The sequence below is a fragment of the Panthera pardus genome, unplaced genomic scaffold, assembly GCF_024362965.1.
Source record: "Panthera pardus isolate Hobbes unplaced genomic scaffold, ASM2436296v1 HiC_scaffold_27, whole genome shotgun sequence".
NCBI classification, from domain to species: Eukaryota; Metazoa; Chordata; class Mammalia; order Carnivora; family Felidae; genus Panthera; species Panthera pardus.
Window position 1 is genome coordinate 35,281,959 of NW_026526843.1, and position 27,258 is coordinate 35,309,216.

General features: G+C 44.7%; 1 protein-coding gene across 3 annotated transcripts in view; it reads left to right on the forward strand.

Moving 5' to 3' along the window:
- Positions 1–19,023, forward strand: part of AMOT (angiomotin) — a 62,960-nt gene extending 43,937 nt beyond the window's left edge. For all 3 annotated transcript variants that reach the window (XM_019426887.2, XM_053891239.1, XM_053891238.1), the window contains 6 exons: positions 2,512–2,661; positions 3,646–3,836; positions 12,032–12,154; positions 12,908–13,140; positions 14,227–14,931; positions 15,292–19,023. In XM_019426887.2, the coding sequence (XP_019282432.2) occupies positions 2,512–2,661; positions 3,646–3,836; positions 12,032–12,154; positions 12,908–13,140; positions 14,227–14,931; positions 15,292–15,389 (1,500 nt within the window). In that variant the 3' untranslated portion in view covers positions 15,390–19,023. The remainder of the gene's footprint in view (positions 1–2,511; positions 2,662–3,645; positions 3,837–12,031; positions 12,155–12,907; positions 13,141–14,226; positions 14,932–15,291) is intronic.
- Positions 19,024–27,258: the final 8,235 nt, after the last annotated feature.

Consider the following 27,258-nt stretch of genomic DNA (forward strand, 5'->3'; position numbering starts at 1 on the left):
GTAACTTAGAATACAGCTGACTTGTTGATTTCATCTCTAGGGTCTTGCATTGGTAGCATCCAACACTTGTCCTTTTCTGTCTTAAGTTATCGACAGATTAAGCATTTGCTAAATGACCATGGTGTTTATGGGTGAACTACACTCTTTCTTCTTTTAAAGGATGTGGGAGGTAAATTATGCCAGTAACCGTGGTCTTGGTACCTTATGTATAATCATCTCAGTGGCAAAGCATAATTGGATTTTTCTCGGCCTGCTTTGTGAAAGCTGTCTGACCTGCATGCCTATCTTCACCCAGCTCAGAAAACTCCCTGGGCCTTTATTGCTCTTCCCTTCCGGAAGGGTTGGTTCAGTGACTTCTAGTGCTGGAGATGCTTTTGCTAAGATATTAAGGTTTTCTTTCTCAAGAAAGGCAGGGTGTGGAGACCTCCACCAGGCCCTGGACTGCTTGTTTTTCAGTTCTCTGAGCTTGCACCGGAGTACTTTACCATCAAGGCAAGAACTGCATGCTAACTTTAATTGCCTTTAAGTATAACTGCTGTAAGCCTCAGTAATTATAGTTAACATTCTCTGCATTAACATTGCACTGCTCCCCTAGGATTTTCAGAGTGATTCACAAATACATGCATTCAACTTGAAATAGCTCGTGAGGATTATGGAACCCAAAAGGTGAAGTTAGAGGATATTCCCTGCTCTCCAATTATTCTAAGCTTAGCAAATAGGAAGGCAGAGACCTCCATGGCCTAAAGGTCTTGATTGCCCTAGTCATTGGTGTTACAAATAGTTACTCATCCCAGGAAGGAAAAGTGTAAGCTTGCTGAAAGAAAGAGAATGGCTTTTGTTTGTTTTATTTTCTAGGAAAAAGTCTAATGGATAAAAAAAAAACAAACAAACATCTAGACTTATAACTCACCTCAACTGGTCCACAAGGCTAAATTGAAGTAGATCTTAGAATGAAAGGAAATGTCAAGAAAGTATAGAAAAAGAATTTTTTTAAGTTTTCTTTTCCGAGTCACTTAGGCAAAGTATACCACAGGTCTGATAGGAAAATGTAAGATCGGTTTTCTACAACCTAGATGAAGTTTGGCTATCCTCATTTGGGGACAAGGCATTTAAGACAAGGAGAGTTCGGCACATGCCATTGCTGTCTGACTGGACATTCTCGACAGCAGTGATTTGACTCATTACTGTTAAGTTACCTGGTTTCTGCATTGGGGGAGCCGGGTTGGTCCTGCTGGCTTGCCCCCTGCTAAATGCGTCTGGGCAGTTCTGGAAGGGTAACTTCTAACATTGCAACTATCTAGCTAGCTAGCTCAAGGGCTTGGGAACGTGTTGAAAAGTTCGAGTTGAGCTGAATTCTTCAATTCCCTCTTCACAGGCTCATCAATAATATTTCGATTTAGATCTTAAAGTGAAAGTATCCTTAACTAACCTCAGCTTCCATGATTAATGATAATGACAGATGTGAGACTAGCCTGGAAGAATGTATTCATTAGAAAGAATTCGTGGGTTGATTCTGTTAGCAAGAGAGGCACCCCACGAATATGATGAAAAACATAACCTCCTCATTTGCTAACAAGCTGGGAAGCTGCACTTACTTAGCCCAATCTTCTTAAGTGTTGAGGTATATGCCTTCTTAAAAGAGCCTTGAGATCCTTGTTCCTCTATTCCAGTGGAGCCAGGATTTGGCCTATGAACTACAAGGGGACAAAGAACTCAAATTCTCTTAGTCTCAGGGGTGCCTGGGTGGCTCAGTCAGTTTAGCATCCGACTTCAGCTCAGGTCATGATCTCATGGTTTGTGGGTTCGAGCCCCGCGTCGGGCTCTGTGCCGACAGCTCGGAGCCTGGAGCCTGCTTTGGATTCTGTGTCTCCCTCTCTGTCTGCTCTTGCCCTGCTCACACTCTGTCCCTCTCTCTCTCAAAAATGAATAAACATTACAAAATAAATTAAAAAGTTCAAATTCTTTGTCCCAACCTGCTTCTACCTTTGCTTTTAGTTATGGTTCATAGGCTTGTAGAGAGGAAGAATCACGTTTGACTCACTTAGGTTTGGATTTGACTCATTAGTTCGAGTCTTTAGATATCTGTAAAAGGCTTAGCATAAAATTGAGAAATTATAATCCTGTGTTCTCAGAGTCCAGTGTTATCAACTCAGGCTCATGAGTGAGGCAGAAATTGCAAATAACCTGTGTTCTTTTCATAAACGTGTAGTGGGGCAGTGCTAGTCAATGAAGAGGTTTAAAAACTCTTATAATCCATTGCATGGTAACTTCGCTTTTGAGAAGCAGAAACTGTCCAAGGGGGGCTCCTAATTCCTCTTCCCCATCGCGTTTTCTGCACGATAAGTACAAGGCAGCGTACTCCTCATCCTGAAGGACCTTTTTGCCATTTCATTCTTTACTTGGAGCAGGGCAGAAAGAGATGTAAACACAAGGCTGGATTTGGGGGCTGCATAACCGACTCTGCTGTCCTCTTTTGTGCTGTCTCACATCTCTCCCTACCTGGAATTTCAGCTGAAAAAGAAGCAGGTGTATGTAGATAAGGTCGAGAAGATGCAGCAAGCCCTCGTACAGCTCCAGGCAGCGTGTGAAAAACGTGAGCAGTTGGAGCATCGTCTCCGGACGCGGCTAGAGAGGGAACTGGAATCGCTCAGAATTCAGCAGGTACGGAGAACTTAAAACGAGACCGCTCCTGATTGGTGGTTTTCCATTGGGTGTCGGACCTGACGATAAGAGCCACACTTTTGCTCATCTTTAGGTGTTTTTGCCCCACTTGATCTTCCTCCAGACCACCTCCTGATTGCGACAATGAGGTCGGCTTCCTTAGCTTTCGTAGCCCGGCAAAATCCTTAATGCCTATTGTCTTGTACCTTTTATTTTCATGTGAACAGTAGACCCTATAAGAAGTGAAAATGCTGTACAAATAGACTCCAGACATTTTAGAATTGGCTCCGGTCTTTATTTATTTTTTACGTTTATTTATTTTTGAGAGAGAGAGAGAGAGAGAGAGACAGAGCACAAGTGGGGGAGGGGCAGAGAGAAAGAGACACAGAATCCAAAGCAGCTCCAGGCTCTGAGCTGTCGGCACAGAACCCGATGCCGGGCTCGAACTCACAAACCGCGAGATCATGACCTGAGCGGAAGTCGGACGCTCAGCTGACTGAGCCACCCAGGTGCCCCACGCTCCGGTCTTTAGAATCATCTGGCCGTACCCCTCCTCATTTTCAGATGGGAGAAAATCAAGAGCCAGGAAAGGTTGCGTGACTCACTTAAGGCCACACAACAAGTTGGGGGCAAGGTAGGGGCCCAATCCTAGGTGTTTAATGTCCATTTCTAGTGTGTGCTGTGCTGGCAGGCAGGGATAGTGGTTTTTCAACCCACCATCCACTTTCTGAACGGCATGACTATTTGATGTGGCAAGCTGCTTTCCTGATCAAAGGAGTCTCCTGTTCAGGCCCCAAGATAGAAAGTGGGGCCTGGGAGGAAATCTTGCCTTGGGAGGAAATCTGAATTCCCCTTGCTTCCGGATCAGGATCCAAACTGAAGTGGCACGGGCAGTCATGCTCTCCAAGAATAGGGGCTCTTCAAGTGGGGCTGCCAGCATGGTTCTCTCACTAACCCGAGGGGTCTCGGCATCTCCCCAACCAGCGCCAGGGCAACCCTCAGCCCGCCAGTGTTTCAGAACACAGCGCCACTGCGCTGATGGAGTTGCTTCGCGAGAAGGAGGAGAGGATTCTGGCCCTGGAAGCCGATATGACAAAGTGGGAGCAGAAGTATTTAGAGGAGAATGTGATGAGGCATTTCGCTCTAGACGCCGCCGCAACCGTAGCTGCGCAGAGGTAAGTGGCTGGCTTCCGGGATCCTTGCTTGAAGGGCATGGGTGGGTGGGCAGAACAGAAAGGTGACCTGTTGAAAGATTTTTCCATGTGTTGCTTTCCTTGTCTCCTATAGTGCTCTTTGTTCCCCTCCCCAGTGTCTGCCTAAGTGTGTTTCCTTTCACCTGGTTAAACAGAGACTTTTTAGGAATTGGGGTCAGGAATTTGAAAATGAACCTTAACTTCACGAGATCCACTGAAGGTTCGAAGGCCTCCTTCGCTAGAGCCACGCCTTCTTTCGGCCACATGTGTAGGTTTCTTTGTTTAGCCCCAGGACGGGAGTGAAAGCCACTCCGGAGAAAGGCCACTCAGAAACTAAATGTCACTCAGGAGTGGCGGAGCCACATTCTCCGTGTCCATGAGTTCATCACATGTAACCGGTCACATGCCATTTGGCAAGGGAGAGAAAGCAGCAGAAGGATTTTTTTTTTTTCTTAAACTTTTTGCCTCTTCCGTGTCCCCTATGCACGTGAAAACATTAAATATGGGTCTTTGGAGGAAACACAGTGCTCTTGTCCAGTCTGTCCATCTCGCTGCTGTTCATAATCACCCGTTGGAAAAGAAAGAGAGAAACGACAAAAACTAAATTCGCATCAGGAGATGGCATTGGTTGCTGGAGAGACAGACAGAGGCTTGGTCTCCAGTCGGGTATCTAAGGAGGCCAGAGCATATGGTACCCAGAGAGGCTCTACCCAGAAAGTTATTAAAAACCACAGTGTTGTTTCGAACGTTCTCCTAAAGGTGGTGAGCTGGCGGAATCTGGAAACACTTGCCAGAGTTTAGGCTGTGATGTGTGTGTCGAGTGGGTGGCAGATACATTTATTTGCGAGTCCTTCGCATGCCAAATCGGGAGGAGGTCAGTGCTTAAGAGCTGGGCTCGTGATTTGCACACGTATTCCTGATTCTCCAGGAGGACGTCTTACTGTTTCTCTAACACACTCTGCCTTCCTCCAAGTACATGGAGACCTGATAAATCTTACATGGCTTGAAATCACCTGTGCATGGATTTCGAGGTCATCATGGGCTTAAGCATACCTGTCTTTGTTTTCGGAGAACAGGGCGCTCCATACGTGCGAGGGCAGTAACGGAGCGCACGAAAGCCCCAGCTGTGCTAGAAGATGGTCGGGGAGTTTGTAGGCAGATTAGAAGCAGAATTAAGTGTAATTTTAGCTGCTCCCTCCCAAGAAAACACCTGTGCCCAGTGCTTATTCAAAGGTTATTCAGGAAACCCCAACACAGAAAAGGAGACGAAGGGCGAATTTTGTCATCTTTGGGCAGAAACTTAGAAAGATCTAGCTCGTAAAGGTGTGCAGTGTGAGAAAATGTGGGAAAGCCAGCGTTCTTGATGCTGGGAGGTTCACTGCTAAAATCAACTTCAGAATAGACTTCAGGTCAGGAAATGCAAGAAAGCTAGGAGGTTGTCACTGGGGTCCTTGTAATAAAGAAACTACCCCCCTTCCTTCCTTCCTTCCTCCCTCCCTCCCTCCCTCCCTTCCTCCCTTCCTCCCTCTCTCCCTCCCTTCCTTCCTTCCTTCCTCCCTTCCTTCCTCCCTTCCTTCCTTCCTTCCTGCCTTCCTGGAAAGTTTTGATACTAGGGGAACCCACTTTCTGAGAGACTTCTTCCCAGAATCTGTTACCTTCCATAAAGCAGATTTAATTTAAACCACATTCGTTTAAATCACCAGGTAGAAAGTTTCCGTGTAATCACGGTTTTCAGTAAAAGTGCATGCTTATCATCTAATATGATAAAAAGCAGCCAGTTTCCACCTGGCCAGAAACACTTTACGTTAGTTCCTTGGGCAAACATCCTGTATCGGGACTGTATGCTTCTTTGCATGCCTATTAATCCAGCCCTCAGAAGAAATTGAGAGACTGTGTTCACATTCCCGCAAAATGAGACAAGTAGACTAGGTAGACAAGGACTGGGGTCCTTGTAATAATTCCTCCAGATCCTTCTATTTCTAGGATTATGCTATTTTTTCCCAAAGATAGTGCCTCTTATGCTCGGCCACGGGGATTGGTTTCCTTTTCCTCTTTTCTTAATGAGATTTCCAATTTACAAGGTGGCATCCAGGAAATTTAATTTCAGAACCTATGGGTTCTTCTGCCTTCCTTTCCAACATCTCTTGCCCTTTCTCTTCTGTCCAGTGGTTTCATTCGACCCTACAAATTTGACCAGGGTTCTGCTCTTTGCCCCTTTCTGTGGTAAAGGCATTATATTCTACTTTTCCTTCTTAAGAAGTTTTAAATGTCTAGGATACTGGTTGCATATGGAAAGTGCTCAACCTGTATTTGAGTAAGGAAGGAGAGGAAGAAGCAAAAAGGAAGGAAGGAGGATAGAAGTGACAGAGAAGGAAACGGTTTCTAACTCTCTAACTGCAATCCGTAAATGTAGTGCCACATTTTAATGACCTGCTTGGTTTCTGTGGATTCTGCTAGTATCTCTGACTTTGTATGTTCCCAATGTAATATCTTATAGGTAAATGCACATTTGGGAAATGTTGCTTGGGTGGTATCAATGGTGGTTGTAGAATTTTTTCAATTAATAGGTATTATTTACCTATTAAAAAGCACCTATTTTATATGGTTTGATGAATGTTGGCAGGCATATACAATAATGTAGCCACCCCACAGTCAAGATAGAGGGTGCATTCTTTTTTTTAATTTTTTTTTTAACGTTTATTTATTTTTGAGACAGAGAGAGACAGAGCATGAACGGGGGAGGGTCAGAGAGAGGGAGACACGGAATCCGAAACAGGCTCCAGGCTCCGAGCTGTCAGCACAGAGCCCGGCGCGGGGCTCGAACTCACAGACTGCGAGATCATGACCTGAGCCGAATTCGGCCGCTCAACCGACAGAGCCACCCAGGCGCCCCGATAGAGGGTGCATTCTAAAGTGCCCTCGTGCCCCCTCAGCTGGATCCCTTCCTCCCCCACCTGACACTAGACAACAATCAGTCTGCTTTTTGTCATTACAATTTTGCCTTTTCCAGAATGTTGTATGAAAGGAGTCATGTAGTATATACTCTTTCTGCTTGATTTCTTTCACTGGGCATAACTATTTTGAGATTCATACAAGTTGATGCCTGTATCAATAGTTGGTTCCTTTTCATTGCTGACTAGTGTTCCGTAGTCTGGATGCACCACCCCAGTTTATCTATTCACTTGTTGATGGATATTTGGATTGTTTCTGGTCTTCGGCCGTTGTGAATAATAAAGTACAGATTTAAAAAAAATTAATGTTTGTTTAATTTTAAGAGACAGAGAGAGGCAGGGCACAAGTGGGGGAGAGGCAGAGAGAGAGAGAGAGAGAGCGAGCGAGTGACACAGAATCTGAAGCAGGCTCCAGGCTCTGAACTGTCAGCACAGAGCCCGACGTGGGGTTCGAACCTACGATCCATGAGATCATGACCTGAGCCAAAGCTGGACGCGTAACTGACTGAGCCACCCAGGTGCCCCTCAAGTACAGATTGTCATACAATAATAGACAACTGCCTTTTCTCAGGTGAGAAGACCTATTAGGTGATCTGTTCATACCCCTGTTAGCACTTTGATTCTACAAAGCACCACTTGTCAAAGGGACAGCTGTCAAGGCAAGAAATCACATGTACTGTTTGTTTTCTATATAAGGTACTCTGCTACGTGCTTTACCGTTATCGCTTATGCTCACAATAACTCTTTGCGATAAGTACTATTATCTATTCTACGTATGAGGAACAGGTTAAATAATTTGCCCAAGATCACACACAGCTACTAAGAAGAAGAACTGGGATTGAAAGTGACATTTTGACACCTTCACCACTACTCTGCTGATTTGATGATTTCAGGATGGTGATTAGATTTCAACATGGTGATTAGGGATTATTAACTGTTTAAGAGTTACTGTTTGAGGCTTATTATTAATTGTTTAGTCACTGAAAAGTATGGTAAGTAATCACAATAATATGGCCCATATTATGACTTCCATATTATCGTGTTCCTAGAGATTCTTTAGATGCTTAATTTACATAAGGGAAATTATTACCGAGTACTTCGACCTAGAAGAATAGATGTGGCAACGCAGACTGTGGCTCACCAATGGTGAATTTATTTCTGAATAGCAGCAAAAGGATGAAAAGATAATTGGGGCGCCTGCGTGGCTCAGTCAGTTAAGTGTCTGATTCTTGATTTCTGCTCAGGTCATGATCTCATAGTCCTGAGATTGAGTCCTGCGTGGGGCTTTGATGGGTCATGATCTCGCAATTTGACAGTTGACGCCCTGCATCAGGCTCTGTGCTGACAGCATGGAGCCTGCTTAAGATTCTCTTTCTCCCTCTCCCTCTGCCCCTCCCCCGTGTGTGCGTGCGTGCTCACACACATACACACACACACACACACTCTCTCTCTCTCAAAAAAAAAGATAACAAACCCGATCGGCCATGTAATTTACTAGTTTGCATTTCCTGAATCCAGTCATTAACCTTTCCCAAACGTGCAGTGTTTTGTTTTTATATTGGATGATGTCAATCTGGGAAAGAAGGAAAGGAAAGGAAAGCAGGAGGTAGAAGCTGGTCACACACATTATACGTGCCTACCTGTTCCTTCCTTATAGGCTTTTCTCCGTTGCCATCCTCAGATTTGTTTCTCATCCTGACATCCCTTAGGTTAAAGTTAGAATTGTCAACAACTTGTTGGATATGGTCATATGGCTATTCCTAAGATGTGTTAACTCTGATGTAACTAAAATCAAAACCCATTATAACGTTTCCCCAAAAATCTCTCCTTATATTCCTATCATAGAAAATGAGCTGTATGCCATCTTTTCTAGTCTTTTGAATTAGAAACACCAAAAGTTCTCATTCATTCTTCCCTCTCTCCAACACCCACATGTAAACAGTCTCCAAGGTGTAGCAATTCTGCCTCCTATGGCCTGTTTGCATCGGTTCATGATGTCAGTATCTCTTGCTGGGATTATTACAATAACCGTTCTGACTGGTTTGCCCAAATCCAGCGTATTGCTCCCCGAATCCCCCATCACATTTCAGCCAGAGACAATGTTATCTTTTTAAAACACAGCTTGGATCGTTCCAGCTCTCATAATTTTCAGTGCCTGTTGTAATAAAGTTCACGCTCACCTCTGTAACAATTAATTGCTTGCCCTTATATTTTTTTGTCTCCCTTTGCAAGTTTCCTGCAGTCAGGGACTGATGCATGTCTAGCCACTTTTTAGCATCGCAGTAATTTCAACCACAGGGCTCCAGTCATGGTCAAGTTCACATGTTAAATAAACAAAAGGATGCTACTGACAGGAAAAGATGGATTCGAAGTTGAAAAGTTGAAAAGGCTAACTATTTTAATTAGGGAATCCTGAGTGACATTCTGGAAAGTGATGTAAGCAAGGTGATGGGGATAATCTCATTGGAAGGAGAGAGATGCCTGGAGGGACAGTTGCCAGAAATCGTTTACTTAAGAATTTAGATGTAGGGGGCACCTGGGTGGCTCAGTCGGTCTGACTGCAGCTCGGGTCACGATCTCTTGGTTTGCGAGATTGAGCCCCACGTCGGGCTCTGCACTGACAGTGTGAAGCCTGCTTGGGACTCTGTCTCTCTCCCGCTCTCTCTCTCTGCCCCTCCCCTGCTCGTGCTGTCTCTGTCTCTCTCAAAATAAGTAGATAAACATTTTTAAAAACCTTTAAAACAATACAAATAAACATTAAAAAAAAAAAAGAATTTAGATGTAGGATGTCGAAATCAGGGATGTACAGTCTGGGGTTTGCAGATTGTGTTTTCAAGCCCAGCATCTCTCTCCTGACGTGCTTAAGGGTAGTCTCAGCGTACTGGAAGTTAGGTCAAGTTGCTCCTTCAAACGCTGCTTGCTTGCTTTTGCCTGAGCCACTGGCTCAGTGGCCCCAGTCTTCTAGAAGGAAGATTGATGTTGAAGGCCGTCCTGGCAGCTCTGGAGGAATTCACTAAGTGCCCCACATTTTCAGGCTCCATTCCTGAGGAGTTCGCAGTGTCCATATCAATGAGCTGGCAGGGCTCTGCGTCCCCAAAATGGTCTTTTATGCAATGAAAGTGGCCGTGGGCCAGCACTGGCTCCCCCAGTGACAAACCGCACGCTCATCAGCCTTTAGAGCGGCCTGGCTCTGAAGCGGCCATCATGTTGGAACTCTGCACTGCAGGAACTGCCCCTAGGATTCCACCTAGGGCCGGAATTGGTTAAAGTCACACCCTCTTGCGTGTCACTCTCCTTCTCCCCATACTTCTCTCTTTTTTTAAAACAAATTTTAAGTTTGTTTATTTATTTTGAGAGAGACAGAGACAGCGTGAGCAGGGGAGGGGCAGAGAGAGAGAGAGAGAGAGAGAGAGAGAGAATCCCAAGCAGGCTCTGCACCATCAGCGCAGAGCCTGATGGGGCTTGAACACACAGAATTGTGAGATCATGACCTGAGCGGAAACAGAGTCGTACGCTTCACTCACTGAGCCACCCGGGCGCCCCTACCCATACTTTTCTCTCTAATTACGGATATGTTTGTTGGGCGTTTTTACTGTGCACTGTATCTTTTACATGCGTGCTTTTATTTGAGCCCCCCCCCCCAAAATGCCATGAGATGCAGGTGTAATTATGACTTCTGTCTGAGGAGACGGACGTCTCGAGCAGTGAACTGACTTCCTGAGCATAGAGTTTGTTCGTGGCGGGGTACTTGGGAAAGGAGGCTTGGACCCTCGTGTGGTCTCTAGTCAGAGCCCGTGCCCTCAACATCACACAACGCCATTTCCCCTTGAGCACCTTGGAACACAAGGGCCATTCCTGGTCGCACTAGGAGCAAGTGTAGAATCCTGAGATGCTAAAATGTTTTCAATTTAGGTGAGCCACTGCAAGGCCTTCTCTCTCTTGGCCCAGTTTGTTTCACCATTCAACTAAATGGCATATCAAGTGTAAGCATGTTGGGGCAACAGGAGTTTTGAGGAACTCACCAAAATTCCCTAACTTTAATACCCGCTGTCTGTGTCTTCATTCCCTGCCCTTTCACTCCCGTCTGTACTGTCACAGTCTGTAAGCTAACAGAACATAGCCAGGTGCCAGCAGAAAATTCTCCCACAGATCCCCGTCCTCATAGGAAGTATGATGAAGCGGTGCTAATTCATTGTTTTCCCAGTCTATTGTCGGCTTTTCCTTTAAGACCAATGTAATTACATCAGTATTCTTCCTAATCCCTTTTTCTTTCCCTCCAAGTTACTCAAAGAGGATCCACGTCGTTTTCATTCCTTTCCCTCTTTTTTTTCTACCACTGGTTCTAAATGAACTAAAGAAAGGTGCATGACCTCACTTATCAGGACGATACAGGATCCCCGTGTATCTTTGACTTGTGCTGTTTAGACATCAGCCTTGCCCCGCCCCCTCCCCTTCCTCCTCTCCTTCTTCTTCTCTTTCTCTCTCCGTCTCGCGCCCACGCGCACACACGCTTTACTCCTTATTAATTAGTATTAGAGTTAATGGCCTGAGACACTTTGAAAGGAGACATGATGGTCCCTCATGCAGTTCGGACTCTGGCAAGAGAACAGTCATGTAGCTGGGGGAAGAGACTCCTTGATTTGGCACTAGAATGTTTCCAGTGTAGGTTAGACAGGAATTAAGTGGCACTGACTCAAAGGCCATGCTTTTCGCTCAGCTCACTTGCCCAATCTGACCTTTACTGGTGCTGTCTCTGTAGTTGCTGGTATATATCTGTAGCACTGGCTGTTTAGTACGGTCTCGGACTTTCATCAAAGTCCAGCCATTTTGCCTTCATAACTATCATGAGAATAAAGTGAAAGTCTATAATATCTTCTGTATCATATAAATAATAATATAAAGTGAAAATATAAAGATCTTCGTATAACCTGGCCGTGATCTAAAAACGTGAAGGGATTCTTTGCCAGGAGGTTTGTGTCCCTCTCATAGAATCCCCTCACTGACTTTTGCAGCTGTATCCATGCCAAAAACCTCTTCTAGCTAGCTCTGAAAGCTGAACCTTCCCATCTTGGAGGTTCTTTTCGGTCAGTCATCCAGAAACCAACCATTCCTAATGAGTTTGACTATAGCTTACCGCTTTCCAGCAATACCTTTGACGTGGGAGGGAGATGATAAGATTCGTTGATTTTGCTGCCTTATCTTCATCACTGTCATTTTCCTTCCCAGGGATACAACAGTCATCAGCCACTCTCCTAACACCAGCTATGACACGGCTCTGGAAGCTCGCATCCAGAAAGAGGAGGAAGAGATCTTGATGGCCAACAAGCGTTGCCTTGACATGGAGGGCAGGTAAAATATCAATCTGGACCCCAGTGGATCTGAAAAGAAAGTATAGAGACCAGATAGGTCAGGAGGGAAGGGTAGGCATCTTCATTCACAAATGAGAAGCCTGATAATGCAGCCTCCCCCGACCCCTGCACCCCTGCCAGCCTGTTCATTTGGGTTTGAAATGCAATGACCCTTACCTTGCTTTCCCCATTGGCTTTGGTAATTGCTTTCCATCTTCCCTCCGCCAGAACCATATTGTTGGTATTTGTACTCTGGGTATTCCTTCTAGCATTGGACTTCCACCTTGTGATACAGCAGAATGCACAGTGAAAGAATATCCATTCGGGTTTGGAGGTAGGGCACCTGATATCTCTTATAAACTCAGGATCATTTACTTATCAACTCAAGTTGCGGCCCACTCAAAGAAGTCCTCATCTTCTCACTAAGTACATTGTTCCATTGACTCAGCATCTTCCGTATAGCACCCACTACATCCGTTTACTCTCTTACGTACGGGCCTTTTTCCCACCGGTACCTTGCTGTGGCTTCCTGAGGTGTAAGCAGCGACTCCTGGATGCTCTCCTAGATCCATCTGGGTGTGGAGAAAGGCGTTTTTAAAAACACAGCACACCGCCCCTTGCTTTTCAATGCCGAAAGGACTAAACCACTCCTCAGCTGAAAAGATCATGGAAACTCAAGTCCGTGCAGGCAGTGAGACCAGAACATGGAGGTGGCAATGAGGTTTTTTATATGTTCTTTGTCTTTGGCTCCTAGGATTAAGACGCTCCATGCCCAAATTATTGAGAAGGACGCCATGATCAAGGTGCTGCAGCAGCGTTCCCGGAAGGAGCCAAGTAAGACAGAGCAGCTGTCATCCATGCGACCAGCAAAGTCTCTGATGTCCATTTCCAATGCCGGGTCAGGCCTGCTCTCACATTCGTCCACGCTGACCGGCACCCCTATCATGGAAGAGAAGCGAGATGACAAGAGCTGGAAGGGGAGCCTAGGTAATGACAGTAGATAAAGAAGATTAAAGTGACGCGTTTAGATAATGTGCCCATTCGGCAAGGAAAAGGAGTGATGGTCCAGATTCTGGAGCAGAAGATATATCAGGTTGGGTATCTGTCCTCCTGAGAGGCTAGCTGCCTATTCAGGAACTCCTCCACACTCTGACGTCTCACTGACAGAACACTGGTTGAAGCCAAGGCCTTAAAAGATAAGAATTCTGAGTTCTGTTTGGGTGGGAAAGAAGACAACTTCAGTTTCCTCTAAAAACTTCTCAGACTTGGCCTTTGCCATGCCAGACCTTTTGTCTTTGTCCAAAGCCCATGTGACCTTCATGTCAGTCAGAAGTTCAGAATTCCAGACTTTTCTCTCTTCTCCCCTCCCACATAATACAAGGATTCAGAGTTCTAGTTAAGCTAAATGGAGCTGGGTGGCAGGTTTTTGTTACCCGAATGTTCTGAGATGAGAACTGAATGTACTTTTTCATTCCATTTCTGTCCATTCCTTCCCCTCTAATCAAAACCCCAGAAGCACAGTGGATACCACGAGGCACATTTTTAGAGCCTGAGAAAGCCAGCTTTGTGTTTTAATTGTAGGTCTTTTTGTTGCCTCTGATACCTTCCTTGGTCCTCTGATGCTTGCAGTGTCCTTTGGATAGAGTAGGCATTTCGGGGGCCCCGGTCTTCATGAGAACGTTAGGTTACACAGTTATGGTAGCACTCATCCGTGACCACCGATCGTTCCCCCACTCCTTTCTGGCTGGCTGGTCATGGAAGACGGGGGTTGTAAGTGGAGCCAAGTAGAAGCCTTCTGCAAGCTCAGTGGAGATCAATCACCGCTGGAAAAGTAGATCAAAACAGATCCGCGGGAAACTTAAAGGCTTAATACACCGTGCTGGGGTGGAGAACGAGGACCAGAAGGGACGGGCCTGCCGAACCGATTTCCTGGGTTCCTCGGAGGCGCAAGTGGAGACTCGCGTCCCGTTGTTCGTGCTTCTCCTGAACCTCCTGCGAGGAAGACGACGTAACCCGATGTCTGCATTTGAGGAACCCGTACTTTTCTGACCTCTTGCCGTCTTCCCTTTGTAGGTATCCTCCTGGGTGGGGACTACCGCGCCGAGTCCGTGCCCTCCACACCCTCGCCGGTGCCGCCCTCCACTCCCCTGCTCTCCGCTCACTCCAAGACGGGCAGCCGCGATTGCAGCACGCAGACGGAACGGGGCACGGAACCCAGCAAAACCGCAGCTGTTGCTCCCGTCTCTGTCCCCGCGCCAGCCGCCGCTGCCGCCGCCACTGCCGCCGCCATCACTGCCAACGCTGCCACCAACACCACCACCATGGTAGCCGCTGCTCCACTTGCTGTCGCTGCTGCTGCTGCTCCTCCGGCTGCCGCCGCCGCCGCCGCCCCGTCTCCAGCAACCGCTGCTGCTGCTGCTGCTGCTGCTCTTGCGGCTGCCGTTTCTCCAGCTGCTGCCGCTCAGGTTCCGGCCGCTGCCTCGGCCGCCGCCGCCGCCGCCGCTGCTGTCGCGCCTCCTGCTGCTGTTCAGGTTGCTCCAGCTGCTCCGGCTCCGGTTCCAGCTCCGGCTCCGACTGCGGTTCCGGCTCCAGCAGCGTCTCCGGCTTCTGCTCCGGCTCAGACTCAGGCACCAACTCCAGCTCCGACTGCGGCTGCTACTCCGGCTCCAGCTCCAACTCCAGCTGTGGCTCAGGCTGACGCTTCTGCAAGTCCAGCTGCCGGCTCTGGACCACGTCGTTTGTCTATACCAAGTCTGACCTGCAATCCAGATAAGACAGGTAATGATCTTCCATACCCCAGGTAGCCTTGGGTTCTGCCCACTATTACGGATTGCTTGTTGGCACCCTGTGGTGTACACACAGCCGGTCGTTGGGCCAGAGTTGTTCGGGTTTTAAAGGGGATTGATCCCAAGCGATGGGTGCAGAGCCCGTAAATGACTTTTTGGGACACGAGGATGGGAGCAGAAGTGCGTCAAGGTGGTTCTTCCGGTTGCGGTAAATGCTCAGGTGAACAAGGGGAGGTGGTGTCAGGCAAGTCTCACTTGGCCACCGGCTTCCTGGCTCGAACGCTGGCTGTTTCTAGCGATCTGAGTCTTTACTTGATCCCTAAGTGGTTTCTAACCCCCTGTTTCCATTCAGATGGCCCCGTTTTCCACTCCAATACTCTGGAAAGAAAAGCTCCCATTCAGATCCTGGGACAAGAGCCTGACGCAGAGATGGTGGAATATCTCATCTAAACGGCCTATTCAAGAGCTGCAGTTTATCAGCAAGAGTGCTTTTAACCATTTTTCCTTTTTGATTGTTCTTATTTTGAGGGTGAGGACAAGGGGTGGGGGGGATGTTTTTTAAAGGGACTTTTTATTGAAACAATATAGTACTTAAGTAATACCATACAAACTCCAGTCTATTCTGGTACACACTCAGAGAGTACCTCTAAAGACAGATGAATCAGAATGTGCTCTAAAGTTTATTGTTTGGGTTTATACAAACACTTGGACTGTTAATCGCTGGGTATACATGAATGTTTGCAAAGTGCGTGATTTTATTTAGCATTTCCATATTCCAGATCATTTTCATTGAAGAGCACAGTATGTTTGGGAGACAGTGCGTAACATGTAGATTTCAGAAGTGGGAAGCCGGAGAGAATTTGCACCTATGCTGTTTTGTATACTTACCATCTAGGCAGCATCCAGAGAGGGAGCTCTCATCTCGGGCTCATGAAAGGGAATAGGTTTAGGAGCTGTGTAAGCTGAAGAAAAGGCAGGGGATATTGGGGTGTGGAAGGGTGCTGGAGCTAATTTTCCCTCCCAATTTCCCAGCTACCCTGTGCCAGGAGATTGTGTTTATCTTCATTTCAGTGGTGCTTTGGAAGTGGATTCTTTTGGTTCCCTCGCGGAGGTTCATACATTCATATATATACTCTGGAGTAATTTATGCATTTGGATAATTAATATATTGCTTTCAGATGCTAGGAGAGTAAATTAGCTGTGTGCTGTACAACTTCCTCCTTCTTAGGGAGTGAGACCTTCGGAGGCCTTGATGGAGAGTTGCGCGAGGTGCTGCGTGTGGCCATGAGCACAGCTCGCTTGGCTTTCCTGAGACCAATCTGGTTAGTGTTCATTGTTTCTCCAGCACAAGTTCACTGGCTGTGTCACCAGTTTCAGGTTTCCAATCATTTGCAAAACGAGGAAGCATTTTTGTTGATGGGCTGAATGCTTTGAATTTCTGGTGACTACTTTCAAATAACTCCGTTTGTTTTCCCCAATTCTTAGCATAACGTCTTAAAAGGCATCGTTGACTGTAACCTCCAAGGGAATAGCAGTCGGGGGAGAGGTGGGCTGCAGATGTATCCTTAGCTGTCCCTTCTCACTGCCAGTGACTCCATCTTGGAATACCTTTGGAGAGCAGCAGAAAATGTGTATGTGGACAGGGACCAAGGAGGCCATGGCTCCGGAGCTTTGCCCTAGGGCCGCCTCCAGGGACACAAAAGGGCTGCTTCTTGCCACAGGTCCCTGCTCTGTGTCACCTCTCTGCCCTTAATTAAGGTGACAGATCCACAGACAATGTCATTAAGATCAATTTTCAGGGGTATGGGAGGGTGAGGGAAGTGGGGGGTGTTAGGTAAGGGTGGGGGGGGTAGAAGTTTGGGGATGTGTTAGTTAGAAACCGGATTAATAGAAGAGTAGGCCTGATATATTATGTTGTGAAGCATAGTGGCTGGAAGGAACTTCAGCAATAGAGCCCTACCCCCTCGTTTTAGTGATGAGGAATTTGAGACCTGGAGAGGTTAGTTTTTCAAGATCACGCAACACAGCTTTCCATTTTGCCAATTACCATGCTTATTTTGGGAAATCCTTATATACCAAAAGCCTCGTCTTAAGAAAAGGCATCTTCATGGACCAGGGCATTCGTAATTTGTAAAATGTCCCTGGCCTCGTTGCTTTGTCCAGGGTTCTAGACTCCTACCTTGCTTCCCCTGCAGTGCCTTTTTGCAAGGTTTTCTCTTTACTGGTCCTCATTTCAACATTGACTCACATGAAACTCCCCCCTGAGCAATCCCCCTCGCTTCTTGTCTTGCTATGGGATTGGCTGTCTCAGGTCATCTTACAGGGTCCCTCCGTGACCACGGGAATGGCATATTTAACAGTATTTTTGTGTCATTCCTAATTACCTGCCGAACGAGTTCTTTTTGTGGGGCCGGGGGAGAGATGAGGGAGAGTGACGTGATTTTCAGCCAGTCTAGACATTTCGATAAAGAAGTGATCATCCTACACGTTAGTCTTCAGTCATCAAATGAATCCCAAATAGAAATGATAAGTGCCATTGTGCTAATACTCGTTCATACCGCCCCTTCAGTCATAAGGGGAAAAGTCCTCAAATAGAAAGCAAACTTGAGGACTGCTGCTTTCTAGCCAAATAAGTAAATACAAATAAGATGAAACCTTTCATCTGCTCCTTTTATGGTTATTACACATTGCCAGATTTTTTGCTAGCTCTGGGAGCCATGATTTTAATCACATTCTGGAAGGTGACAAATGTCATACGTTCCACGCTGTGTGGCAGCTGTCTCTTTAGCCTCATATACTTTGGGGAAAGGAGGAAGTTCTTGGCTGAGTACTACTTTGAACTTTCCACAGCATCTCTGACCCCTCACACCAGAGGCAGTCCCTTTTGGCTCAGTTTTTTTTTAATCCCAGGTAATTTGCTCAAGTAATATCGTACATCTAAGAGATGGAAGGAGTCCATGGCGTATACGGTGTTTACAAAGAAGGTAGATTCAGCCTTTTCAGAAAATTTCTAGTAGGTGTCCTTCTAAAGATTCAGGTTTATGGGAGAAATGTCAAGTCAATCACCTTTTTCACAATTGTCAGGGTATAACACTTGGGGGATCTTTCTGGACTCCCACTTATCTATGCATTTTACTGGCACCTCAGGACAGAAGGGTGACCTTGTCTTAACGCGTACTGCCTGGTGATCTCTGGGGACCTATTTAAGTCAGTTGTACCCTGATGCCCCATGCACAGAAAAACTTCATTAGAATGAATTGCACTTGATGGAAAACTCCCATTAACCATTTTTCATTAACGAAAAGTAGCTTGCACATTCTCTTAAAATCGTGTATCTCGATTGTTGTTTTCATGAAGGATTTATTTTCGATGTTGCTTTCGAGCTTCAGGGTGACAGGGAGAGCAAGAACCTGAAATATCTGCCGTCATCCACCGCAGAAAACATACCAAGTGTTCTCTTGTTACGCGGTTGGGTGGGCACAACGATTGGAAAATGAGCAAACCGATTGTGCAAACTACTTTTTATGCAGAGCCTAAACACTCATAACGCGGCAGCTTAAAGTATATACATATGGACTAACTTTTATAAATTATATTCTCATGTCTGTTAGCCATACAATCTCCTGTTATCTCAGTCGCTCCTTCACATATGGAATGTGTTACTTAAAATGTGTGCATTCTTACGGAACATGTTTTCAAAGGAAGGCATCAGGATGGGCTAATTGCCATCAATTTCAGCCCGCCACGATCCTTGGAAATATATCTCCCGAGTGTCATTCATCATCAGTAGGACAAGTGTCAGAGCTTGTTTATTTTTTTCCAGTAGCAGCGATGGGTTACATGGAATCATCAAACCTCCTTTCTGGCCTCCCTTGTGATTAATGGCATGTGTTAATAAAATGGATAGCTGGGGTTGGCAGATGGCTAGAGAAGAATCGCCTTCGGTGTAAAATGTATGTGGCCCCTTGTTGATTGCGACCCCATTCTGTAATCGACTGAGCTAGTTCCAATAAAGTTAAGCAGGTTTGAATCCACTTTGTGCCTATCTTTTCACTGACAATAAAGTTAGCTATTTTAAAATGCAGTACTGTGTGGAAAATGCTTTGGTGTTTACCCAACAGAGGCTGTATTTACCCTGTATCAGTGATTAGTTTCAATTTACTATGCACTGAAATTGCCTTTCAAGGGCAGCATTGGACAGAATTTGCATTTGCTTAAAGTACGGAATGTGATTATAAAGTATTAAGACAACACTATGGGCCACAGGCTCTAATCGCTTCCTTTATATATTCAGGCAGCATATATTAAAAGCTTTGCATCTTTTTATCTCCCTGTTTCTGAGGGCTAAAATGATGGCCACCCAAAGCAGAGAATTCATCCTTTAGTTAACAGTTTGGAAGGCCCCTTGATGTTTCTTTTGTACCCTTGTTCTTATGCCAATTCATCAGTTTTGGTTGAGGGAGCTTGTTATTAAAAGCAAATCAAAACCGCGAACAAGCCGGCTTTTTTGGACTAAAAATGTTCAAGCTGCCTTTACACTGCCCTCCCTGCACCTCCTGTTTACCACTGTGTCCCACCCTGACTGGGGAGGGGACACAGGCTTTGAGTTGACACTTTTTACAGCGAAATTGGCTTGATGGGTGTTGCAACATGGATGGGAGGAGGGTATAGAATTCATTAAACTCGAAATTTGATTTTTTTAAATTAAGCTGGGAGACATATTCCTTCCATATTTAAAAAAATTTTTTTTAATGTTTACTTAGTTTTGACAGAGAGAGAGAGAGAGCATGAGTGAGGGAGGGGCAGAGAGAGAGGGAGACACAGAATCCAAAGCAGGCTCCAGGGTCCGAGCTGTCAGCACTGAGCCCGACGACGCGGGGCTTGAACTCACGGACTGCGAGATCATGACCTGAGCCCAAGTCGGACGCCCAACCGACTGAGCCACCCAGGCGCCCCATATTCCCTCCATATTTATGACAAGTGCATTGAAAACCGTGCGTGAAAATCCACTCCTCTTTTTTGGGACGAAGAAGATGGTATTCAGTCAACTGCACCTTCGTACAAAGGTTTGTGAGGCATTTCTTTCAGAAGTACGTTGTGCCCAGTTCTTAGTGAGCCGTCTTTCGTGGGGAGAAAAAACAAGTGTTCCCTCAAAAGTGACGAAGATTGCCTTGTGGGAGCATCTGTAGGTATTATCCAGTATTATAACTGATCCGATTATCTGTGTGGTACTTCACCTCCCCTCCTGTGGGCATCCCCTACTGTGTGATAAGCTATTCACAGTCTATATGAGTTACACAGTTGCAGAATAAAAAAACATCTTCTGCTTCCCACCTCTACCACCATCTTATCTTGCAGGAAGGTTTTTATTGGAGGAAAAAAGTGTAAGCGATTTAGTTTCCGAATACGTTTTACACGGGGTGGCAATCACCCTGATACTTGAGTGAAGACCCCCCGAGTGATAGGACTTGGTTACCAAAACGAAAACAACACGTCAGAAGTACTCTTTCCTCAGACGTCCAAACTGGCCAAACCCAGGGTATTTATTTCGGCTCCCATGTATTTTCATTTGCTGATCGCCTCTACTAATGGTTTCAGGCATGCATGAGTTGCTGAGTAACTACATATTAGATGTTGCCATTATCTAAAGGCCCCAAAGTTAAAATAAAAATAGTCCATGGTTCTAATTTACTACAGAAAACTGCACATACACACATTCACAATTCATTGTGGCATATGAAATGAAAAAAAAGTTTGACCAAGATTCAGAACTAATGCCAAGGACGGAATGATTGTTGAGACGGCACAGAGCATGTGTGTGGGGGCTGGGGAAGACGAAGTTGAGTTTTGAAGGATGTACAGGTATTAACCGGGGTGAACTAGGGGATGGGGATGAACATTCCATGCAGAAGGAATAGCATGTGCAAAGGCAATGTCACTTTGCTGGAACTGCAATCAGATGAAGACCACTGTTTCCAAGATCAAAGCCCTAGAGAGCTACTCTGAATTTTAACACCTCTTAATGGAAACTTACAAACTCGCTCAATTAGGTGATCGAATGTACTGGTCCAGAAGTCAAAATAACATGGGAATTCTAGTCCTAAATCTGCGGCTAAACAGGTGTTTACCTTTGGAGAAGTCCCTTAACGGGATCAGAGAGGTCAGTAAAATGGAGGTATGTATCTATCCTTGTGCGGCTTGTGGAGAGGGGGGCGAGAGCTTCATAAAATGAGAATATTAAACAGATGCCAGTCAAAAATAATGGGCTGAATCTATAAAGATGAAGTTTCTGTAACTTTTTATTAAAGGAAAACTCAGACCTACACAAAACAGAATAGAACAAGGCACCTCTCTGTGTGCATTACTGGGCTTCGGCATTGTCACTGCATGGTAAATTTCGCTTCATTTATCACCCCTGCCCATCACCCCTGTATTATTTTGAAGCGCATCCCAGACATCATAGCATTTCATCCGTAAATATTTCAGTATGCCTAGACATGAACTTTTTAATGATGAAAAGTATAAAGTGCTACTCCTGGAACCAAGATATATATTACCAAACGAGACGATAGTACATTTGTGCTTTGCTACTTACAAAGCCTCTTTGTTAGGGGTGCGGGTGTGGCTCAGTTGGTTAAGCATCTGACTCTTGGTTTCAGCTCAGGTTATGATCTCAGAGGTCGTGATCTCACCATTTGTGAGTTCAAGCCCCGCGTCGGGCTCTGCGCTGACATTACAGAGCCTACTTGGGATCCTCTCTCTCCCTCGCTCTCTGACCCTCCCCTGCTTGCTCACTGACTCTCCCTCAAAATAAATAAATAAACCTAAAAAAAAAAACAACAAAGCTTCTTTGATCTCACAACTCCCGCCTTAACCCAAAACCTACTTTCTCAAAAACAGGAGGGTTCATTCTCCCACAATCTGAATATCAAAGAGGAATGTAGTTTCTTTAAAGTCTCCCCTGTGCATGTTCTAAGCTATTATTTCTCCTCCACTCATATAAAAAGGTCCAGCTTCTTTAAAGTCCCTGTCATCCACCTGTTACTTATTTATCATGATCCACCGAATTGGCCACACTCCCAAGCTCACTGATGATTTTGGCCCCTGAGTCACAGTTGTCCTCTCCGGGCCCAAAAGACCCAATCAGCAGCTCACTGTCCTTTCCAACTCCACTGACCTCCATGACCACTCCACTTCAGTCTGCTGTGCTCACCGCTAACCCAGACTTGGTCACCACGTAGAACTGATCCACCGTGGAAATCACATACACCAGCACCTCACTCTCTGGCCAGAGTCTCCCATCGCCCCAGTTCTCCTAATCTGACTCTATCTGCCCTTTGACTTCCAAGACACCTGAAGTCCCTCGATGCCCCCATTTCCTCCCAGGCTTTTAGCCCCAACCTACTTAGTCTGGACTTTGTGCTCAATCACCTGAACCCTCAATTCATACATACTCCTTAAGATCTCAACCATTCGTTGCAAGCCAGAACCTCATGTGTCAGAGTTGACACCTCCCTCTTCCTCGTAGCTGATAGCCAATCCGTTATTGATCTTAACAAAACAAACTAAATCCATTCACTGCTTTCCATCTATAGTCAACAGCTTATTTTAATCTACCATTATCTTTCACCTAGACTATTTCAGTAGCATATTGACTTATTTGCCACGTCGACCCCACTAGTGCTGCTGCTATTATATTGATTCAGCAACAAATATTTATATTTATACCTGTATTTGTATTTATATTTATATTGATTCAGCAACAAATATACTTCATATCATGTCATTCCCCTACTTAAAATCTTTTGAAAGCTACCCATTGCAGGAGGTAAAACAACAAACCTAAAGTTTTACGGTTGATGGATTCAAAACTAAAACCCAGATATCTTGGACTCTTATTCCAGCTGCATTATCATCATCATGCTTTGTTCTGAGTATCTTCTTTTCTTAATGCTTACAGGACTCTACTGCTGTGGCGTCATTATTTTCTCTGATGTTAACCTTGAACGGTGCTTTTTTTTTTGAAGGGTCTTTTTATTTAGTTATTTTAGAGAGAGAAGGAGAGAGAGTGCATGTGGTGGGAGCGGGGTGGGGAGGGAGGGAAGAAAAGAGAGAGAGAGAGAGAGAGAGAGAGAGAGAGAGAGAGAGAATCTTAAGCAGGCTCCACACTCAGCACAGAGCCCAATGTAGGGCTTGATCCCATGACCTTGGGATCATGACCTGAGCTGAAATTAGGAGTCAGATGCTCAACCAACTGAGCCACCCAGGTGCCCCCAGAACACTATTTCTTGGAGTCATCTTCAAATCATGTGTACTGGAATCACCTCAAGCATTTATTCAGTGCACACCCCCTGGTCTTGTCCCCAGAGAAGTTTAATCCTTTAGTTCTAGGGTTAGACCCAAGAATGTGCATTGTAACAAGCTTCCTGGGAGATTTTGATGTAGCTTGTCCTGACACTACATACTTGGACAAACACTGGCTGAGAATTTCCTGGCATTTATCTTACTTCCCTTCCCGTCTTCAGTCCCCCTGCTACATAATAGACTCCCAACTGCACATAGTGAAATGAGTAAGTCCGGGTTGGACATCAGCTGTCACACACACCCTTACTTCAATAGGCAGCCATTTTATTTTCTTCATTCACCCTTACTACTGATGGGGAAATGGCTGTCTCTTTCCCCCAGATACGACTCTTAAGTGGGTGGATTTACTGCTCTGATCAAACAAGACATGTTGTTGGTTACTTTTGTAATTGGTTTACATGGTTTATAGTCTTTGAAACAACCACAACCGTATTTATGATCTTGGCCAGCTCATTTAGCCCCAGTGACCGTTCTGTAATATGAGGTCACAGGATTATGATCTCTAATGTCCCTTCTGGCTCTTACATTCCTTGATTCCATGAGACTAAATACTACCTCTGAGGTCATAAATTCTTTCACATGGATCCAGAATTGGCCATGCGGCACAGATAAAAGACGTTTTAAAATCTGAATATACTGAAAATATTCTACCGGCCTAAGATTTCTTCATCAGGCTTCAGTTTCCCCCCCCCCCACTGGCCGTGCCCATGCTTGACATTTTATTCTGTCTTGACTAGACCTACTCCATTCTCCTACGAGGCCTGTCATTTTCCAAAGAAGACATATCCGCAAGAATAAATTTCCCAGGAAAAACTGAAGTCGAAACAGAAGGAAAGCAGGATAGTTTTACACTTCTTTTAAGCCATGAGTCGATGATAATTTGCATTTATCCAGTTGTAGGGGCCTGAGTGGCACAAAAAAGGGAGGGTAGAAGGGAAATAATCAAGGCATATGTCATGTCACAGTAGATGGCCAAGAGAAGGATGACAGTTGCTGAACCGCCGTTATACCCACGGGACTAATAAGTGGAGCTAGGAAAAGGGAAAGGGAAATAACTTTTTTGTAACCTGCTAGGTGTTAGAGACTAGTTGTAGGACAAATACATAAAATATGTATTCTTCCCGACAACCAAAGTGAAAAGATCCAAAACATAAAATGCGTGTGTCTTTTAAAACTCTTTTCTTTCTCTCACGCCCAGAGGGAGATCCACATCTCGTGATTCTTGAAACTGAAAACAATTTGGAGGGTCCTCTTAATAAAAAAGGATCTTAAATAATTATGCATACACTAGATATTAAAGTATTTAATTAGAAGGAGAAATCACAACTAATTATAATTTTTAAAAGCTGACAAACGTCACAAGCATGATAATGAATAAGAAAGACAACACATTATTAATATTTTTTAAGTTTTTATTTAAATTCCAGTTACTTCACATACAGTGTAATATTGGTCTCAGGTGTAGGACTTAGTGATCCAACACTTCTGTACAATGCCCGGTGCTCATCACAAGTGCCCTCCTTGATCCCTATCACCTATTTCACCCATCCCCCCACCCACCTCCCCTCTGGTAACTATCGGCTTGTTCTCTATAGTTAAGAGGCTGTTTCTTGGTTTCCCTCTCCCTTTTTTCCCCTTATGACCATTTGTTTTGGTTTTAAAGTCCACGTATGAGTGAAATCGTACGGTATTGGTCTTCCTCTGACTTACTTTGATTAGCATAATAGTCTCTAGCTCCATCCATGTCGTTGCAAATGGCAAGATTTCATTCTTTTTTACAGTTGAGTAATATTCCATTATATATATATTATATATATATTACACTGTACTATTTTACACAATTTCTTCTTTATCCATTCAATATATATATGTGTATATACATATATATATATATATGTATATATTATATCAGTTAATGGACACTAGGGCTATTTCCATAATTTGGCTATTGTAGACAATGCTGCCGTAAACACCAGGGTGCATGTATCCCTCTGAGTTAGTATTTTTGTATTCCTTGGGTAAATACCTAGTAGTACAATTGCTGGATCATAGGGTAGTTCTATTTTTAACTATTTGAGGAAACTCCATACTCTTTTCCAGAGTGGCTGCACCAGTTTGCATGCCCACCAGTGGTACAAGAGGGTTTCCCCTTACGCTACATCCTTGCCAACACCTGTTGTTTCTTGTGTTGTGGATTTTAGTCATTCTAACAGGTGTGAGTTAATAGCAACACATTAAAATTTTGTAATTTTTTAATGTTTATTTTTGAAAGACAGAGAGAACGTGAGTGGGGAGGGACAGAGAGAGAGGGAGACACAGCATCCGAAGCAGGCTCCGGGCTCTGAGCTGTCAGCACAGAGCCTGATGTGGGGCTTGAACTCATAAACCATGAGATCATGACCTAAGCCAAAGTCAGATACTTAACTGACTGAGCCACCCAGGCACCCCAAGTATATTCCTAACAGAAGAAAACCGCCTCTGTCTTTATGCATTAGTGAGAATTGGATACTGCGCATCCACTTTGCAAGTCAGGTAATGAAAGGCATTTTCCACAGATCCGCTTCTGGACCCACACATTTCAAACCTTACTTCAATCCGCATACTTTCAGTGTCAAGTACCATAAGACACATTCATATAGTGATAAGACTCTGGCTTTGTACCTTTGTATTACCATGCTGGATAAGTCAGCAGAGTGAGCAATAGGGGTATTTCTAGAAGCCATTCTTTTACCAGGATGGTTTTGCAACAATCTATCTGTACACAGGACTAACAGCAAACCACATAAATATATGTCACTAAACACAAACTAAGTATATCTCCAATGAACTTCCCCTTTGTTAGATCTCAAAGATGAGAGAGAATGTAATGGAAGGAAATCAGAGTGGAAAGAGGTATATTAGGGTTCTCCTGAGAAACAACACCTGTACATGTATGTATGTATATACATACGTGTGTGTGTATGTATGCATATATGTATATGTAGATGTATGTGTATATGTAGAGAGGGAGACAGAGAGAAACTGTCAAGCCCCAAATATTGAGGCAGAACTGCTTTCACTCTGTGAAACCTAGTGTTTGCTATGAAAGCATTCAACTAATGGAGTCCACCCTGTTATGAAGGGTGATCTGCTTTATACGAAGTCTACTGATTTAAATGTTAATCACATCTAAAAATATCTTCATAGTATTTGAGCGCACAACTGGGCACCATGGCGTAGTGAAGTTGGCACATAAAGACAATGATCACAGCAGAGCCCCTGCCATGACATTGGAACGGGCCCATGCCATTCATCTCCCACGTCCAATCCATCAGCAAATCTCATCGGCGCCACCTTCGAACATATCCAGAATCTGATCATTCCACTGAGTTCTGCTAGTTCAACCTTCCTCTGTTGTATCACCATCTCTTCCAGAGTTTCTTCATGTCTTCTTTGTATTTGTCAAAGGGTTGGTTATCTCACTTTTTTTTTAATTTTATGGAGGAACGTTTGCATACAATTTTCATCTACTTGGTATAATTTTTTTATGGTGCTTTGTTTTTGTTCCGCTTTTCCACTTTTTCAAAGATAGTATACTTTCATCAATCCTGTGTCAGTTCCTTCTTTATTACCCACCCTTGAATGATTTGGATTATCTGGTCTCAGTTATTTGCAGAAGATTCCAGGTATGTAAAAGGGACCCGAGTAGCCTTCCAGGCTTCACTCTATTTTGCATGATTTCCCAGGGAACGAAAGGGAAAAGGCTTATTATGCACCACTTTGATATTGTAAATGACTCTACTTTTGCTCATTATTATATCCTTAGAGCCTAGAATAGAGTGCCTGATTAAAAAGTAGGTGCTCACTAACTTGTTTTTTTTTTTTTTCAATCCAGCCAATAACATTCTCCACTCCTGTACCTGAGTTATTGTGGTTTCTGGAGAAAGGTGAGTAAATTGGTGCCACTACATATTCA